The 19,478-nt window shown below is 36.2% G+C and overlaps 2 protein-coding genes across 2 annotated transcripts in view; one reads left to right on the top strand and one right to left on the bottom strand.

The window, feature by feature from the left end:
* The first annotated feature begins 4,877 nt into the window (after nt 1-4,877).
* LOC144467898 (three-prime repair exonuclease 1) lies at nt 4,878-7,325 on the top strand. The gene is made up of 4 exons (XM_078176887.1): nt 4,878-5,330; nt 5,447-5,676; nt 5,894-6,060; nt 6,162-7,325. Exons 1-4 carry the CDS (start codon nt 5,305-5,307, stop codon nt 6,705-6,707), a joined length of 969 nt encoding a protein of 322 aa, XP_078033013.1. The 5' UTR covers nt 4,878-5,304; the 3' UTR covers nt 6,708-7,325.
* Nucleotides 7,326-10,976: 3,651 nt separating this feature from the next.
* Nucleotides 10,977-19,478, bottom strand: part of Rdl (Resistant to dieldrin) — a 189,172-nt gene continuing 180,670 nt past the window's right edge. The window contains exon 11 of the transcript XR_013493768.1: nt 10,977-13,591. The gene's annotated coding sequence lies outside the window, so the exon portion shown is untranslated. The remainder of the gene's footprint in view (nt 13,592-19,478) is intronic.

Raw genomic sequence — 19,478 nt, 5'->3', positions numbered from 1 at the left:
CATCACGAGTCTAACTCGTTAAAGTAGGGTAAGGGCTTAAATACCTGAAAGAGAGACATAACAAAGTCGGTACTTGTTCACGGTCCCTTTTTAACAACGATGACTTACTTAAGTAGCTAAGACGCGCGTAATTATTAAATAAGGCACTCGAACTTATTAATTAAAACGCTCGCACGCATGCCTTGGCAGATGATAATCCCTCGGCGGATGATAATCCCTCGGCGAATGGTAATCCCTCGACGAATGATAATCCCTCGGCAAATGGTAATCCCCGGTGGCTGATAATCCCTCAGCAGATAATAATCTCTCGGCGGATGATAATTCCACGACGGATAGTAATGCTTTGCAGAATGAGTTGCACTCATCGCCCAACAGGAGCGATGATCAGTTGACTTGACTGTTCGATCTTGCAGTGCTTCATTAAAAATTTTATATTAGATAAAGATAAGAGGGTTAAATTATATTTTTCACATAGAGAGGAATTGAAAGTCAAACGGGTAAAGAAACACGAATAACATTTTGCAACACTAATCTACTGCATTTAGAGTTAAGTATCTCAAAAGTAACGTGAACAAGCAATCAGAAGTGTTGTTGCGTCAAGTCCTCGTACGTAAATGCCGCGGATCACTCGAAGCGCGTATGTGTAAAGAATCGAGGAATCAACTGGTGTATGGTACCGAACGATCAATTTCGTACGGTGCACAGCTCCTTGTTGTTCCAATGATGCTGCGCCTCCAACGACAAATTAATGGCGGTGGAGATGGTTGAAATGGTGTAGGAATGAATAGATGTTAATGGGTAACAATACTATTTATTCGCTAATTGAAGTTCAGTTGCGCGGAGGTCACCACGATTATCTTTATCGCACTGTGTTACAATATAGTTAGAATACTGGTTGAATATTAACGGAGAACTTAAGTGATTCTACGGAGTTCTAGATGTAAACTGTCGAGTCTCAGTGCGTCGCCACGCACTTCGACTCGGTTGGGGTGGGCTCAAAGATTCAAGTCGATCTTGAATCAATCTGATTGGCCTCACCCACACCCTGTGCTAATCCTAACGCGTTTCCTTAGGGCCTTAAGGAAAGGGCAAGGAGAGAGAGAGAGGGCCCACTGACGCTCGGTGCATACGTCATGTTGTGTGCGCATGTTGCCGGCAATTATCTTTGCCGAGCTACCTGGGCAGACTAGACGAGCCCTGCTAGGCGTTTATGTTTATTGTTGTAATTTACATCTTTAGGATAATCGCTTTACGCGTTTACAATAATCGCTTTACGCGTTTACGATAACTGTTTTATGCAGGGAACCAAGTGTTCCCGGCTCCGTCAGTTAATTTCTTGGGGCCGTGTAACCCCGTAACTGGGGACCGTAGGCCCTCGACCCTCGCGACGCGGGTACCTGCTATATTGTTCCGTATAGGACGGAACAACTGGGTTTTATGTAACTAAGAATTTATTCAATTCTAGTAACACTTGATAATGAATAAGTTTCGAATGACGGAGCAGATATTTGAATGTATGGGCGGTAGCGATGCCTTGTCGTCATTTCTTTTCGTTACTCTTTTTCGTTACTTCTTTTTGTTACTGATTATTTCTGGAAAAGGCCTTATATTTATACGTTTTTGGTGACCAGGTAAGAACCAATCACAATCGGGTGTTTGGTGGTTGAAGGGCGCGTTACGAGCCGAGGGCCACTGCACACGTGGCCGGAGGTAAATGAGTTGTGCGGAAAGGGAGGATTTCGTGGACTGGCCGGTGCCTATTGCATCACCGGGTCTCCGCCTTAGGTGTAAAGGTTGGAGATTGCGTGGACTGGCCGGTGCCTATTGCATCACCGGGTCGCCACCTGGGTGATAGAGGTAAAGGGTTCGTGGACTGGCCGGTGCCTATTTCATCACCGGATCGCCACCTGGGTGTAGAGGTAAAAGGGTTCGTGGACAGGTCGGTACCTATTGCATCACCGGGTCGCCGCCTAGATAGGAGGTTGGTTTCGTGGACTGGCCGGTGCCTATTTCATCACCGGGTCGCCACCTGATTGGGTAATGGGGTTTTGGATTGACTCTAATTTTGCCTCGTAACTTCAAAGAAATACTAATAGATACACCTCGAGCGGTAAAGGTGTATCTTTGTGAGATCGTTACCAACAACTGACTCGAACTGGGAGACGGAATTAAATAAACTTGTACACTGAATTGAAAGTAAACTAATATAATCTAACAACTTCAGTCTATTACAAGTGCGTAAGTGTAGTGTAAGATTCGCGATGGTCCTAAGACACGCTCCCTGGTTTTCGCACCAAGTCGGCGGGGGTTAACTATTGCTCGAAAGAGAACTCGGCTCGATCTTGCTACGTCTCGCGTCGCGATTTGACTTGAAACTGCCCGCTGAGAAGAAAAATCTCAGCCCTTCTATATGCAGTGGAAACTGGAAAATTCGGTAGTGGGGACTGGGCCTACGTGACCAGATCACACCGCAGATGGTTCTAAGAATCGGGGATGTGTGGCCCTTATTGAGCTCGCGCCCCATATGGCAGTTTAGATGTTTTATTTTTAAATGAAAGGATCGCGTTCACCGCCGACGTTATCTCGCATATGCCTCAAGAAGGAAAGAAAAACGTCGTGAGAAAATCGCCGTACGTAACAGGCGCTTGTACGGCAGTGTGGCGGTCGGTCGGTCGGCCGATGGGTTTTTGCAAGGAGGAGAGGCTTCGAACGTATTATGACCTTAAAACATTTCTCTGTAGTCGTAGAGTATTTGTGTGGATAAAATATAATGCGTGTTAAGAATTGTTATTCCGGAAAGGAACAAGTGCATTGTTAATGTCAACATTAATTTCATAGACCTGAAGGGGCAAATCCCGTGTAGTATGATTTTTGTCTACGCAACGCTAACAGAGGAGTCGTCGAATGCGTTACAGCGATCCATGGAACTCGTAGTACGGCGTTTATTTCCCAACTTTGACACAACGCTTTGGCAATTTTCATTACGTTAACAAAACCGTTGTTACTTCGTCTAGCAATTCTAAGGAAATTCGCGAATGCCTACACTGCGGAGTCTTACAGCTGCAGCAAGAACTCTGAAAGACGAAGATACTACAATGCGATTTTCTAGCAACACTAACTTTGAAATTAATTCAAAGACAAGCCGCGATAGTTGGTTTCGCAACTTTATAATACAAATCGCGATTTGCTTGCTAGAAATATTGTGCTAATTATTCGAGACGACTGCTCTTTTCCAAGGTTCTGGGGTAAGTGCCGTGCGGTCCAACACCGTCCTCTTACCAAAAAGCAATTGTGCTTTCCCCACTCCGTGGCCAGATCCTCCAAGAACAGAGTTTCATTCTTTGGCAATGCAACGACGGTTGCTTGCCTTCTCTAAACACATTTTCCATAAACAGTCAATGGCTCAACACTCGATAGCTGGGAGACCCACTGCGGTCATCAGCCGTCGCGTCGCATATCGCCAGGACTGTTTAGTCTCGCTTACCCTCCGGGCCACGTGCATCCTTGAACCCTGCCATAAATCCATCGACGACCGACCATCGTTCGGTCGTCTTTATCCCGAATTCTCTTTAAAAAATACGTTGCGCTAACATGCTCATCTACGCTGATCGTTGGGACGACCAAGCCAGCCCAAATATTACTACTGCTATCACTGCTGCATCAAGTATTTTCACCAATTAACAATATATGCATACATAATGCATACAGCAAAGTATACATAATAATATACACAATACTCTTTGTCTTACATCTGTAGTATTAACCTGAAAATAAGGAATCTGAAAATCCTAGCTAAAGAGGGCTATTAGTTTCATATTGTGAAATTATATTGAAGAATGTGAATAAATTTAATTACTCGAGAAGGAAAGGCAAAGAAAAATACATCCTAACTAGATAAATGTATATTTCCCACAATTGACTCATCCTAAGCCGGAAGCTACATGGAAGCATATAGCCGAAGAAGAATGCGATACTTTGAGTTTATTTTTCAAAAGCCACAGTCCTTTAAAAACGCTTCAGAAATACATTGTTTGAGTTTATCCTAAATTAGTACTGAAGTTTCTTGTTTTTCTTATAACTATCCTTGCGTCCCGGTGCATCGAGTCATTTTAACTTCTATAACTGCAAACCGCATTCGGGAGTTTAATACCTTAGTATTTTAATCCTTTGCACACGAGTGACAACTCTGAGGTACCACTAAAATTGTTACAAGCACATTCCAAAATAAGTTTTATATTACAAAAAATTAGATTTCAAGAATTAATAAAAGTATAACTGTTGTTGCATGAGTTACAAGATCCAATTTCATATGCATAAAATACATTTTGTCACATAAAATGGAAATGCTATATGTCAGAAAAGTTATTTTAGAATTACTGTTAAAATGACTTCGAGGGCAAAGGGTTAAGACGTTTGAATTCTAACCGCGAATTACTAATTTTAACTTCTCGCGACATCTGCAGTCGAATTCTTGAAATACGGGACTAGTAAGAACATAACAAATCTAACCCGTGTGAAGCGGGATCAGGATATTAAGCAATTTTAATGAATCACAGCTCAAAAAATTATTTTTTAATTGCCCAGAATTGTTCACCAATTAATTTTAATTGCTTGTCTATATTTTCGAGAAATATCCAAAAACTTTTTGACACATCTAGTAACTTTTATGAGTTGTTAGTGACATTTAAAAATACGTAATTCTTTAAATAATGCATAAAACGAGCTGCAAACTTACCAAAAAATTGCCCTTTGATTGCTAAATATCGTTCTGTGATTATTTCTAATTGCTTACTTCTACTATCTAAGAAATGGCTATCTAAATGACTATCTAAAAATCGTAATACGGTTGCGACTCCCTGAAACAGCTGACGATACATGCGAAGTTAGTCGAAAGTATAAACCTGTTACATATTGCAATCTGATAAGTAGAATATGTATTTTGTATTGTTCTACATTATCGATATCGTGAATTCGGACGTCACAAAACTATGTTCAATCACTCCCCAAGTTTGTATTCTTGTATGAGAATATTTTTTATTGGAGAATAAATCGAAAGAGAAAAATTTGTAGCAGCGCCTCTAATGACATAAGATTGCTTGGACCACATAACTCAAGTTTTGGGCTACTATTTACTAGTTATATTACTAAATATCTGCATAATATCCTTAAATTATAAGAACGGCGCACTGCTTTGAACTTCCCTATTTAAAGTTACTCATTTACCATTGAAAAGACTTAGGAAGCTTAAATCCATCATTTTGTCGGTAACTGTGACTTCTACCTTTACTGCGTCGTTGCATCAATATGACGCATGTAATAAAAATTAGAAGGTAGTATAGTTCAGAAATATAGATAAATATAGATAATCAATCAGTATGATATCAGTGTATGATTCGTGTGTACATATAGATTCATATTTACAACGTTAATTTTATTTAACTGTCAGGTTATTTTACCTAAGTAAAAGAATGTTCCAAACATGTATATTTTTTGATTTGGAAACGACTGGATTAATTGTAGGTAAACACATGCCAAAAATCACAGAATTATCATTAATAGCAGTATCAAGAAATGCCATATGTGATGAAACTAGTAGTTTACCAAGAGTTTTAAGTAAATTGGTTCTACCAATAAATCCAGTCAGAGAGATATCTGCGAAGGTGGAATCAATAACAGGTATTTTTTTATATTTATATTTTTTTAAATTGCACTCAGCAACATCTTACATAATATGTTTACTATTGCAATTACCTGAAAGAGTTTCATTATTCTATTCTAACTAATGCATGGTACTATCATTCAGAAGTATTAAGCTATACTTTGATTTTTGCTGTGTTTAGTAAATAACTTATCCTTTGCTTAAGTATTAATGATTACAATTATTCTATTTTAGGCTTGTCAAATAAAAATATTGACAATGTTGAACCTTTTACTCGTGATACATCTGATTTAATTATAAGTTTTATAAATCGATTTACACCACCAATATGTTTTATATCTTATAATGGAAATCAATATGATTATCCTATATTCTTGTGGGAACTTGGAAATATTAATGTGGTAAAAACAGTACATTATGTTTATAGTATTACTTATTTATCTAATATTTTTCAATCAATTTTATGTGATTTTATTTATATAATTTGTTTCTGTTATTATAGAACCTCAATGATGAAATTCTTAGCATTGACATGATGCTTTTAATTAAAGATTATTTTAAAAAAGATTCTGTAACTGACGACAGTGGTACTTCTTGTGATGCTGCTTGCAGTCCTGGAGATTTTGATATTTTATTAAATGATGGTTACGATGAAATTCTATCAGATGCATTAGATAATGTCTTGCATGAAAAAAAAAAAAATGATGTTTGTTCTGACACTTCACAGCAAACTATTCATTATGAAGAAGGATGGAGTGTTAATGAGAGAACACCTGAAGCATGCCCTATTAAACAATCTAATATAAAGCCAAGGAATAGAAACTTGAAGGCGAAGAAAAAATTAAATTTTGAAAACAGTAAACCAAGTAATTATAAATTAATAACTGTCTATAACCACTTCTTTGGTACCGATCCTCCAAATGCACACAGTGCTGAAGGAGACTGCATTTCTATGATTAAATGTGCAACTCAGATAAAACATTTCTTTTCTGAATGGGCTGATCTCAATGCAGTACCTATGACTAATTACAAAAAACAAGGACTTTAGCATACTTTACATGCCTACTATTTTTATATAACGAAAGTAGTTGACTTCGATTTAAATTTTAGACAAATATAAAAAAATTTTCTTTTAAATATTTATTAGTAGATACATATAGAAATTTTCTTTGCAATGAAAATCACAGCCAACGATTCACTTCTGAAACAGGATTTACTATGTATTCAAGTAGGTCCCATTACAACTGTAGTCTTAGACGATATCTAACCGATTGTTAGTTCTTTTCTAACTTGGTAGTTCTTTTCTAACCTCCATACTAAACTATGAGAAACATAGGATTCTGTTAATTCGAATTCGAATTAAATATTCTATTCAACCGAAACGGTTAACTGTTTATATTATAGTAATTGGACCTACTCTTGTACCATTTTTTTATTTCTTAAGTTGGAATGTACATTTCAATTGTCAGTCAATCAGAGCAAAAAAATTTCTACATCAGACGTCGCTAATGGATCAAAGTGCATGCTAGAGGTGTACAGAGTAGGTCCAATTAAGTTATAAAGATGTCTTCTACGATCGAAATTTTGTATAACTTATGTACACAATATTATGGTACATATTTTAATTTAAAATGTATTATACTAATAAATGTTATTGTTATAAAAATATTAATTACGTATTTTCAATCTGTAAGAAATAATGCATTGTTATGCACAATAAGTGACATGATACCAGGTTTAAACGTCTTATACACAGTTAAACATAAACAGATAGTTCATATTGTGCCTGAATAATAATGAAAATTGCTGTTCATATATTGACAAGTGTGACTCGTATTTTCGTACCTTCCAGTAACATGCAGAGAATCGACGTGTCTCGAAAATTGACAGTAGCAAGCACTAAACACGGAAAAATGCCTCGATTTAAACATGCAAATAAAGAATCTGTTAAAACTCGATGGTGATTTGACTTCTTGCAAGCTACTATGTGCCATAGCGAAAGAAAATGTTAAATTTTAAAGAGTGCAACGGCTTTTCGAGGAGCTGCATGCTACAGATGAAGTGTTATTATCTGCGGAACAGTTGCTTTAATCAGCAACTCCAACAATTTTATATACAATGTGATTCACCTAAACATTTACATGTTAAAATCTCCAAATTTTCTTACATGGAATTTCAGTAATGTGAATACTATGAAAAAAGTATTTTTCTTTCATGTTTATCGATGTTCATTCGCATGTAAGTATCACATATAAGTAAATTTTTTCATTGTATCGTATCGACGATGTTAAAATACATTCAAACAAATAGAATTACCTGAAATATCAAAACAGATTATGAAATTACTGACTTTTGGTATCTGAAGATTTAGAGACGAATGCAATAAAATACAGTGTTGCATGATGAAATAAGAAGACAGCATTTTTATGAAAATCGACACAAAGGATAAAAAAAACGTAGAAAAAAACTACTTTTTGTATCGTACTCGTCTCTTAATACCTTTAACTTTAATTATCTCAAGAACTGTAAGTCATCTGCACCCAAATCCGAGTATTGACCATTGAATTTTGTCTATACCTGTATTACATGAGCACTGTATACGTGAAGCGGCAATTGCCGCTCATAAACTGATTTCTTTAAATTGAAGATCATTTTTAAAAGCAGTATTGGCGCATATGTACACGTGTATCGAAATCCGTGTATTCAATGCATGTGAACACGTGTATTTTAGTATATGTATATGTATATACGTCTACTGCTAATGTTTTTGATTTTGCGTAATTTTTTCGTGTAGAATGAAATACTTACATTTTTAATTATTTATTTTTTAAGCCTGCAAGTAATTTAAAAAAAATATGGTTTATCCACATGACCTCAATAATATTTTGGTACACTTGTACATTGATTTTCTTTTACCTTGTCCACAAAGTTTTGTAAAAAGTCCAGCTAATCACAATTGCCGATTTGATAGTCCTGTCGGTCTGTCATTTTAGCTTGATACTTTACTCTACACAGACAATATATGTATATTATTTACTCTAAATTAAACTTTCACTATTTCAGAAGTTAGAAGAGACTTAAATGTCCTTGACAATACGTATCGAAGTCGCGGTCATTGGCCATGTGTTCCCAAATAATTAAAAAATAGATTTGGTATTGAAAAATAGCCGTTTTCTTAATGATTATAAATTTGCACATCAAATGCTAAACTGAGTCAACCGTAAACTTTAAAAAAACCAATAAATATTTTGTATGCAGAATGAGCAAGATTTTAGTAGAGAATCAGGTAATGGCGGCCAGTGAGTAGTAATAGTAAATACATTTCTAGTCAATCGATATGTTTTTTTAGTCAGCAATTGTAATAGAAAAGTTGTTATGAAACTAAATAAATAATGTTTTCCTGTATTTTGAATATAATTTCATGTTATTATTATTATTAAGTCATTGAATAAGTATATGTACACCCAGTTTCTTAATTTTTCTCACTTGATAAAATTTGTATAAACAAACATGAAAACTGTACTTAATTAGTTGCGTAATAACTATTCTGACATGTTTCAATTGCCACGTATAATATGTATACATATTGTGCATGTATATCATAAGAGATAATTATTTATTTACAGCTAAAAATGATGTGAAACGCGAAAAAACAAGGACAAAATACATATTTATAAAACGATTGAGACGGAGAAAGTATCCGTGGTGTCGTATCGTTCGCCTCGTTTGGCGACTTTGATTTACGATCGTTTAACACTTATGCGACGACCTGTGGGTACGAGCGCCGCATATACAATCCACGCGACGGCTTGTGGGTACGAGCGCCGCATATATGCGGCATTCAAATTATGTGTATACAAGTGGCATCCGTAGGCAAAATACAAAAATAATTTTTATTTTTATAATTTTGTAGGTCCTTTCATATTAAAAATGTAAACATACTTGTTACATTAAAGCAATGATTGTTTTATTCAGCACAGTTATTTAAAACTAAGAAAAACATATATACAAAAATCACACGCAATGTGCAGATTTCTGGCGCGAGCTTTCGTACAATGACAGTACTTCGGCTGACTACACTGCCGTAGTGAAAGGGTTGACGAAGAAATGTTGTAAGTCTAACTTCGGAGAATCCGTTTATTTACACTTTGTACACAAGTGGTCTTAGCTGCAAATTCTTTTAACGATTCTTATAACGTCGCGATTTGTATTGGATAAATAATTCTGAACTAGCTACACTCGGTGCAAGAACGGTTCTTAATTTACTGTACTTGATGCAAAAATGATTCTTAACTTACTGTACTTGATGCAAAAATGATTCTAAACTTGCTGACTTCGATGTAAAAACGATTCTAAACTTACTGTCTTCGATGTAAAAACGATTGTGAAGTTTAGCAATCGCACAAACTTTAAGGAAAGCTTTGTTGCTAAGAAAATTTTGTAGAGGTGGAAAAATGTTTAAAGTAGGGATAGGAAGGAACTCTGTGGTAGGAAATGGTTTAGCAACGTTTGATAGGGATTTTCTCCAAGTCTGATTGTACCGTAAAAATAGCCGGTCGCGGAACGGTCGCGAGCCTGCCTTGGGCCTTCAGATATGTCTGTTCATGCGTGTGAGAATTTACTAATTGTGAGTACGATCGATGATACCGAATAAAGGTTTGAAAGTGATCTTAAATCATACATTGATTATTTATTATTTATAATGGACTCGATAAGTCCCTTGGGCAATCCAGGTGACATACTCTTCACCTACAATGTGAATTTAATAAAAAATGCACTCTACATTTTTCTTGTTCCTTTTCGCTTAGAGATTATATTATATTATATCATCAACGATAATAATCGTAATTGTATTAAGCTATGCTTCATCTCGTTTTCAATTTATGGCGTAATTATTCGACTGCAGATCTCTATGGAAGATATAAATGCTCTACATTGATTGTTACAAGTTGAAGTTAAAAACGATATAAGTGCATTGTTCAATTTATCTTGTGCATTTACTACTTCGAATTCCACTCGTTTATTTTGTTATAAATACATAAAATCAGCAGTCTGAAATCAGCAATCTGAAAGCGGCAAAATAATTGAAGTCACAGTAGCTGCCCATGCCACTGCTATCACGTCAGACTCGTAACGTGGATACCGAACGGATAGTTATTATGACTTCAGGCGTCATCTTTCGGAAAACAAATTACGAGTAGTTAATTGAAAGAGTTAATAATGATCACTCGTTGACTGGAAATGAAGAAACAAAAGAATAAGATCTCGGATCGAATCGCGCATGATAGGATACTCTTTGATCGGTAACGTATTCGATGCACGAAGAAAAGGACGAGATTTATTATTTACAATATACACATTTATCGTCCAGAACATAATTTTACTCACACAATAAAAACTTTTACATAATAATGGCGTATCACGTAGTAATAGTTTTCATTTAGGTGAATTGATCATGCTACGACACGATGCAACGACTCTTTATATTCGTTTACGTAACAATGTATATTCATATCCGTCGCCATTTAACGATAGTGATGTACCGTTGTTTCTCGGTTTACAAGCTTGTAATTGTTCACAGGCTATACATGCTCACTGTAAATTTTACGGCTCACAGTGATCGAGCTTAAATATAATAGAAATCGTGTTCCATCGTGAACGCACGTGGCCGAACAGGCACACGCACGCCATCGCGCCATTTTCAATTCCGCTCGTATACTTACTTACGGAAGTACGGTAATCGACACAAAATTACACGTGACTTTTTCTTTCCTTTGAACCTCGGAGCACAAATGATTGTACAATTTCACAAAATCAATTTCATTTGATCGTTCGATGGGACCTCGATTAATTGGGATTTGATTGTTAGTGTTATTACTTACCCGAGTACAAGATATTCAATGTTATTTATATATTTCTTTAAATCGATATATTTAGTAGCAATATGTCAAGCAACAAAGTACTATTCCTCTCGATCGTAAGAGTATAGAAATAATACGCCATCTCGACTTAAACAGAACTGAATGCTTCATAACACCTGCGTCCGACGTTACAACTATGTGTAAAGAAAATTGTATATTCGCTATCGTTTCGGTAATTATGGTCAATTATTTACAGCATACAAAAATAATTTTCCGTTTTTGCAAATGAATTTCAATTTCGATATTGGCGGAGGGTGTCTCGAACTCGGTGACACGCCTTAGAATCTAAACTCTATTTCTACTACTCTTTTAGTCGAATTTCGCAAAGAGCCAGTGTGTTCGAAATTTCAAATTGGTCGAAATATTAATATCGTCATTGCATTAACGTTGAGCGAACTTTTAACTCTTGTTACGCGTAGAATATGTAGAAACAGACATTACCAGGATCCGAGACGAAATTCTAGTGAATACTCTCCCACACATAGCACAAAAGAAGAACATACCGACACCGTGCATTGGTTCGCTCAATTGAAATTCTATTTGCGTTTCCGATTAATATCGTAAAGAAACGTAATTTCGTTTTTCAATGGAGTTTTAATTATCTGTCTTACCTGTGCTCCAATTAAATAAGAGGCCCCACTATGTTCTATCAGATATCGGAAAAAGTTCATGCGATTTTTCTCGTCCGCAATGTGGAAGAGCATTTTGTAATATTTCGCAATAATGATATCATTAGAAAGTTCGTTTGATACTCTATGTTTGTGTTTGCCGTTTTCGTTCGTGTTACACTGTTTATACAAAGTGCCGTTGTACTCTATATGAAAATTTGGAAATGCAGAAACGCGCTGTTTTCGTTCGAAGATTCTTTTGGTGTAAGTACAGCATTCGAATCTACATAAAGGCACGGCAAGAAAGCGACTTCAGCCGCCCCGTTTCCATAGAAAGCTAGGCGAACGAATTACCAATTCATACCCCTTCAAAGAAAATATAATACAAATCCGCAAGAACTTCTTCCGGTAGCCGATACCGTTACGAGTGTTCTACAAAGATTAAAGGAATAGTAGGGTGAAGGAGGATCATCTGTTTCAATTTCCGTTCTATTTCTTTCTGGTAACAATATCTGTCGCTTTGAATGGTCGATCAAATTTTTGTTGCTCGACTTCACGACGTGAATAGCAAGCACCATTGTCGCGTGTTCGGGATCGATATGGATCATCGGAAGTGCGAGTTTCCCGAGTCCCGCATAAAATGGCTGGGCTACACGTGCGCGCGACTGCGTCCACGTGCGCGTTGATCCTTACTTATTTGTACGTAAAATTATTTTTCATTATACTGATGCGTATCTAGACTTCTGTTCCGTTACGAACGTTTATTTAGAATATTATTTCAATGAGCAAGTAACTAGGAGAGCCTTTGTGTTCCTTTATTTACTTCATTATTTCTTTTTTTCTCGTCCGTTGTTCGCCACTTTTACCCTTCTTCTCTTTTTTATTTTTATTTTGTTATCTTGAATCCCGTTTTGAATTTGTTAACTAAACGACGCGAGCGCGAGGACACCACACGCCCGCGTCCCCGTTGTTTCTACGGTCTTGTTCTCGGCAGTCGACGCGAGCAATTCTCAAGTTTCCGGCTTAACGAATTCATTAAGAGTAACTTAAAACACCCACTCACACACTTTCACGCAGTTTCGCAACTATTTTGTCGTTTTCATTCGCGCAGTCTTTCTCCCGCTCTAATCGTTTCCCCACTTAACCGTACTATTTTCTCTTTTAGTTAATTCCTTTTCAGTCACTTTCTATCTGATTCTTTTTTATTTACAATGGATCCATGCCTCTCGAATCGTGCTCGCCGGATGCGAGAAAGAAACAGAAAGGTATAGCTGCAATGGTGTGGACAACGGTGAAGCGCGGCGTACCGACGAATTGATCGCAGGAACGAAATCAACCCTCAATTGGTAGGGTGCAATGCTTCGATGACACAGGTGGTGGAACTGGTTCGATCGCTATAAGTGCTAATTAGTCAAATAGTCGTTATTCTACTTGAAATAGACCGTAAGAAAAGCGATAAACATTTTACCGAAGTGAAAATGATAAAAATTCAATTCTTGAAATGCTATTGTATATTTCTTTTGCGAACTTCTTGCAAGAAGATGCAGCCGTATTAATCGGAATTGTCGTATTGCAAAAAAGCTTGCAAAATACCGTTAGGTGTATCAACTAAAAAACTTGCGTCACACGTCGTGTTGTACGATGATCCTTCCAAGCAGATAAATATCACACTTTTTACACTTCTCTTTGCTTTCATAGTATCTAGGGTCAGCTTCATTTTTTTAGGTCGTCACCTTTCTTTTTCGCTGATTACTAATTACCGTTTAACGGATCAAAATCGGCAACACTGTATAACTATATACCGTATAATTGTAGGCAGTAGGACTGTGAAAAATGAAGATGACCGTAAAGTGATACAGAAACGACACACGAGAAATCTCATATTATCCACTCGAAGGATCCTTTTTCGGCTATGTCTCTCACAATGTAAGCATTTCGATCGGCTTTAAACGAAATTCAATATTCTACTTATTATTTTTGTTCGGCTTGAATGGCAGTTCAGAGAGTTTTTGCTAAACTTATTCTAAACTACTATTCAACTTGGTTGTCGACGAATTCGCACAATCTAGTAGATACATGTACACATCTGGTGTCGAACACTAGCCCGAATAAAAAAGATCAGACCGAGCGATTTTATTACACCATATCAATTGAGAACCAATTCATATACAGAAACTCATTGGGTTCGCTATATCGTTGGTGTATATAATATAGTTCATTATATATAATTACATGTCAGATCACATATACATTTCCCTTTCGACCAACCTCCTCTCTACTTAAGGGCGCAGTATAAAGTGTTGATTGCCAAAGTTTGTCTATATTTTGAAATCGTTCGCCTAGGCGTCACGATCGGTAACGTGAAGAAAGAAAAATTGAGTTCAATGACGCGCGAGCAATAAAATGCAAAAGCAGATGTCAAACAATCCTCGTTACCACGATGTTCTTCGATCCCGATCAATTGATTTGCACTAATAATTAAATGCACTTTTGTTCTGGCATTCGGTGAGTCTCGAGGTAGCCTAAAGTTTTATTTGTCGATGGAATTTTGGATTTCAACCGCGTCTATGTATGTACGTATGTATGTATATCTGCCTGTCTGTCTATATGTATGTACATATATACATAGATATATACAGCCGTGAGAACACGAGGACCTGTATTACAATACATGCATACATGCACGAACGCGTGTACTCCCCGGTAAACATTCGTTAAAGGGTTGTGGTGGTGATACTGATGGTGAGTAGGGGGAGGTTTTTGCTACGACGACGACCGGCTTTCATTGGAACGATCAATGGTAATTGAGCTGATAATTTGAATACGTTCTCGTCGACCATGCATTTTATTCACATATTACAAAAAACGGTTTCTCGTGGCGCACGGCTAATGGTAAGGTGAGGGGCGTACCGTAATCTGCCCGTCTCCTTCTCTCTCTCTCTCTCTCTCTCTTTCTTTCTCTCTCTCTCTCTCTCTCTCTCTCTCTTTCTCTCTCTATTATCTCCACTTGTTTTGTTTGTGTTTCGTTTCGCTAAACTTAGAAGGAAGATCACTTTCACCAATCGATTCGCATTTTCTCTCATTTCGTTCTCGTGACTCGCTTCTTGTGTTGCGATCGTAGGTTATCTGTCTCTCGAGCCCTTCAAAACACACGGAAGGAGGCAATCGATCAATCGGACAGATATCGATGCGTCCAAAGGATCGGATAGAATCCGTTTATGGCGCACCTCCAGTCTACCAGATCTATGGTCTTCTTGCTTCTTATCTTCTTTTTATAGTTTCCTCGCCTTTGTTCTCTTCGCTATTTTATCGATCTCGTCGTGGCTACTTTCTCGAGGAACAGGAACTTCCACAATAAAATACAGACCACGGTGGTTCCAGGCACGCTCTCACTCAAACGTTTCTCACACTTTCGTTCGTTGCACGCAATCGCACACTCGCAGATCTAAAAGTCTAATACTATTTTGTAGTATATAATATTCGTCCCCTAATCGCGCAATGTCGCAATACCGACCATTTTTGCGGACTTCGACTCCGACTTTTCTTCTCTAACTGTATGGACATTATACGGTTTTTTCTTTTCGTTTCGAATGCGTTTCAATAGAATCTTCGCTTACTTCTAGGTAGAATAGGTAAATTTATGGGTGTACCTATATCTACCGAGTGCTGACATATACATATATACATATATATGTTTCTATATATATATATACATATATATGTTTGTATGTATATACATGTATATTTATAGTTATATATTTATGATTATATTATATATGTATGTATAATCGCTCCGAGATGGAAATCGACGATCTACAACATACAATGATGTGTGTATGAATATCAGAGGTAGAACAAATTATTATTTGCATAAACAGATTCAGAAAGATTTCACTTACTTCGAATGTGTTGGATGTTTATCTTTTTTCGTGCAAACGTTCTTTGAAAATATTCGACTGCGAATCTTTTTTGCGAAAACATGGTTGCAATTTGTTGCAATTTCATTGGTAAAAGATTGAAATTATTTTTCACAGTGTCGAATGTTAAATTTTCATTATTACAACCGACGAATTCGACCGATTATTAGAGAAACGTTAGGTGCAATTCTGATAAACATTCGGATGTTGCTTTAATAACGAAATAAATTTTCGATTTATGAATTTTTGGGTGGAATCTTTCTGCCATCTCTGGCGGTTGGTACACGAAAGATGTCGCGCATATGGTTATTAGGTATTTCTGTGTTTCCTTTTTTTTTCGACTGGTTTCCGCATATTCGAGTAGCCTACGTTGTTTCTTCTTAATGATTAACGATCGTACGTCTCTACAACATAAAGCAGTTTAGTGGGTGTTATTAAATACATTTTAGAATTTGGTACTCTCGTCGAGATAGTTCGTCGTGCGATACTTTGTCGTACTTTCGTTCTTCTTTCTTCGGTCGACTTTCAACGCTCGCATCCAAGCAGGTTTCTTTCCACCTGGTTTGCACTTTCTTTCGTGTTTTCTTTTATTCTATATTTCGGTCTTGAGTTCTGCCATTGTATTCGCTCGCTACTGTCTGTGTTTGCCCGTAATTCGATCAATTTGTTACTCGAAAGTTAAGAAACACTTATACCATCTTTAGTTCCGTTAGCTAGACAAATGTAGTAGTCTAGTTTCAATATAAAGTTTATATTAAAATAAAATGTAAATTGTAACATATGCAATAACATGCTTTTTTCCACGAAAACAAAATGACATTTAAAATATACAATGGTCGTTCGGATGTTTTTTATACGGAAAGAACTTTTGTATTTTGTGAAGAATTAGTTTTCTGTTAATTTGATTAGGTACAAATAATATTTGTTACCTTTTAGGAATAATTCGATCAAAGCATTAAAACATTAGTCGATCGATCTGAATACTTCTTGTGAAAATATACGATAGGAATCATATACATCCATCAACATTTAATTTGTTATTAACTATTAATGATAGATATTAGTTGAAATTAACAATAATTTTTGCACAATTAATAATTATAATAGTTACAATTTCCATAGCAAAATTAAGACACTAAACGTCGATGATGTTACAGACTATTAACCCTTTTAATTTCAATTTTAATACATCTTTACTTTTCAATTAGTTACTCCAGTAAAATATATCAAGAGCAAAAAAACTAATAAACACTTAAAATCACTTTCTATTTTAGGTACTCAGATCTTTGAGTTATCTCATTGTGTCTACTAAAATTAGATTGCAAACAATGATATTCTATTCGCGTTACACTTATATGTTATTAGATTACATCATATGAAATGTCAGTTCGATATTCTCTTTACGTATAATATATTAGTAAATATATTGTTATTCTGCAGTCTGTTTCACACGAAATTAGATATCGGTCCACATTTTTTGCTTTGGTTTAAAAATAGCGTACAATGGTGTTTAATACTATTCTTGTAAAAGTTAAAACAATTTGTAATGTTAACGAAATTTTGATTAATTAAGAAGTTGTCATTTTACAAAGTAATATGTCTAAATGCCCAAAGACAGTGTACACTTTGAGCGCAATAAAGTTACAGAGACATTTTTGCGAACATATTTGTTATTAACAAAGAAATTGCACATTTTACAGATTTTGATTTAATAATACCGATCGTAACGTTCGTTCTTTTCATATTTACTTTGAATAGAATAAGTGAGCTTAAACTTTCGAGTAACAACAAAGGTTTCCTTTCGCGTTAACTATTTGTTGTATGAATTAAAAAAGATCTGTTTAAGAGTATCCAGGAATACCAAAATTCAGAGAGTTTGAATAACATGAAATTAATTAAAGAAAACTCGAAACGTCTATCATTAATATACAAATAATAAAATTAATATACGATTCAAGCAAATTCTTCTTTGGACGTTGTACACGATTTAAATATTGCACCTAAAGTTTCTTGAAAATTTTAAACATTAATAAAAAACAAGTCGCATTCGCAAAAGTTATTTGCCATCATTGATCTATGCGTTTTAACATCTAATGAAACCATTTAAATTATAACAGAACATTGCAAAGTTCAAATGTGAAGCAATGTACACAATTGTGTATTAATATTGCTATATTGTTTTCTGTGTAATAATTTATTTGCGTGTCTGCACAATAGGCACGATCACTTTAAAAAGTCAATGTTTCAAGACGTACGTTCTTGATATTGCAATTTAAATTACTTTACCACATCTATAATATTTACATTTTTTGCAATTCTAACTCGACAATAATGAACGCCCTTTGTCTAAACAATTGAATAAATATTTCTAATTCACAGAAGTTCAACAAATATAATCACATCCTCTTTTTCGCCCTAGTAATTTTCTGCATTTAAAAATTTTCAATCAACATCTCATCAATTTGAAACACAAACAATCAATACGGATGTATGAACGGTTCGTATTGTTAAAATTATAAATATTCCTTCGAACTATGCAATATTCGTCGCAATCAATTTCCTTTAAAATTGGCATAGGCGAATCCATCGAAGCAATGTCAATTACGCGATTGATTTCGCATTTAGCGCGACGCATTGTTTGGCACTGATCCTCCCCGAGCCTTCAATTTTGTAAAACAATTGAAAACTGACAGAGAATGTCGTTGAGAGTGCGTGCATACGGGTCTGACAATAAAACGTCTCGATACTAGAACAGAAGATCCAACATTTTGAAAAGAATGTGTATATTATTAGCATCGACGATTCTATTTTATTCAGCCCATTGTGGAGCAAAGGTGATCACGAATTAAATGATCCGATGTCTGCTCTCTCAGGATACTATTGAAACGGAGCCAGGGTCGGAGAATAAAGTTTATTTGTAATTCAAAGCGATCTCCATTGAAAAGTATCACAAGATTTCGAAAATCTCGATAGAAATAAGTAAACTGTAATTTTCGTCGGCTACAAGTCCTCGAGACCATCATGATCGGACCACGTATACACGCATCGAGACGTGTCCGTGATTTCACTTTGTATCCTCGGTAGCGTCGACTTTATTTCGATCGAATTAGAGCAGACTATGGGAGACGTGTAGTAGGCGTGGGATATAAATGATTCGATCGGTGATCAAAGCGAGGGAAAACGGCAACTTACAAAACATCGACACAGCTTGGCGTGTGTACCGAATCCGTCGAATCGTTTGATGATTGTTTCGTCCAGAGCGAACCGTATGCATAAAACATGGACGCGGCTCAGAGGCTGCGCGGATCCTCTGTCGTTGTCGAACAGATAACAGCGTGCAACGAAAACACAACGGGAGAACAAATGCTTCAGC

The sequence above is a fragment of the Augochlora pura genome, chromosome 3 (genome assembly GCF_028453695.1).
Source record: "Augochlora pura isolate Apur16 chromosome 3, APUR_v2.2.1, whole genome shotgun sequence".
NCBI lineage: Eukaryota > Metazoa > Arthropoda > Insecta > Hymenoptera > Halictidae > Augochlora > Augochlora pura.
This window is presented reverse-complemented; position numbering and strand designations above follow the sequence as displayed.

What these genes read in the sequence shown, in the direction of transcription:
- LOC144467898 (XM_078176887.1), top strand. Translation starts at nt 5,305, where the DNA reads ATGACGCATGTAATAAAAATTAGAAG. An exon ending in GAAGGTGGAATCAATAACAG is followed by an intron (nt 5,677 to 5,893) that starts GTATTTTTTTAT and finishes ATTCTATTTTAG; the next exon opens with GCTTGTCAAATAAAAATATT. An exon ending in AACTTGGAAATATTAATGTG is followed by an intron (nt 6,061 to 6,161) that starts GTAAAAACAGTA and finishes CTGTTATTATAG; the next exon opens with AACCTCAATGATGAAATTCT.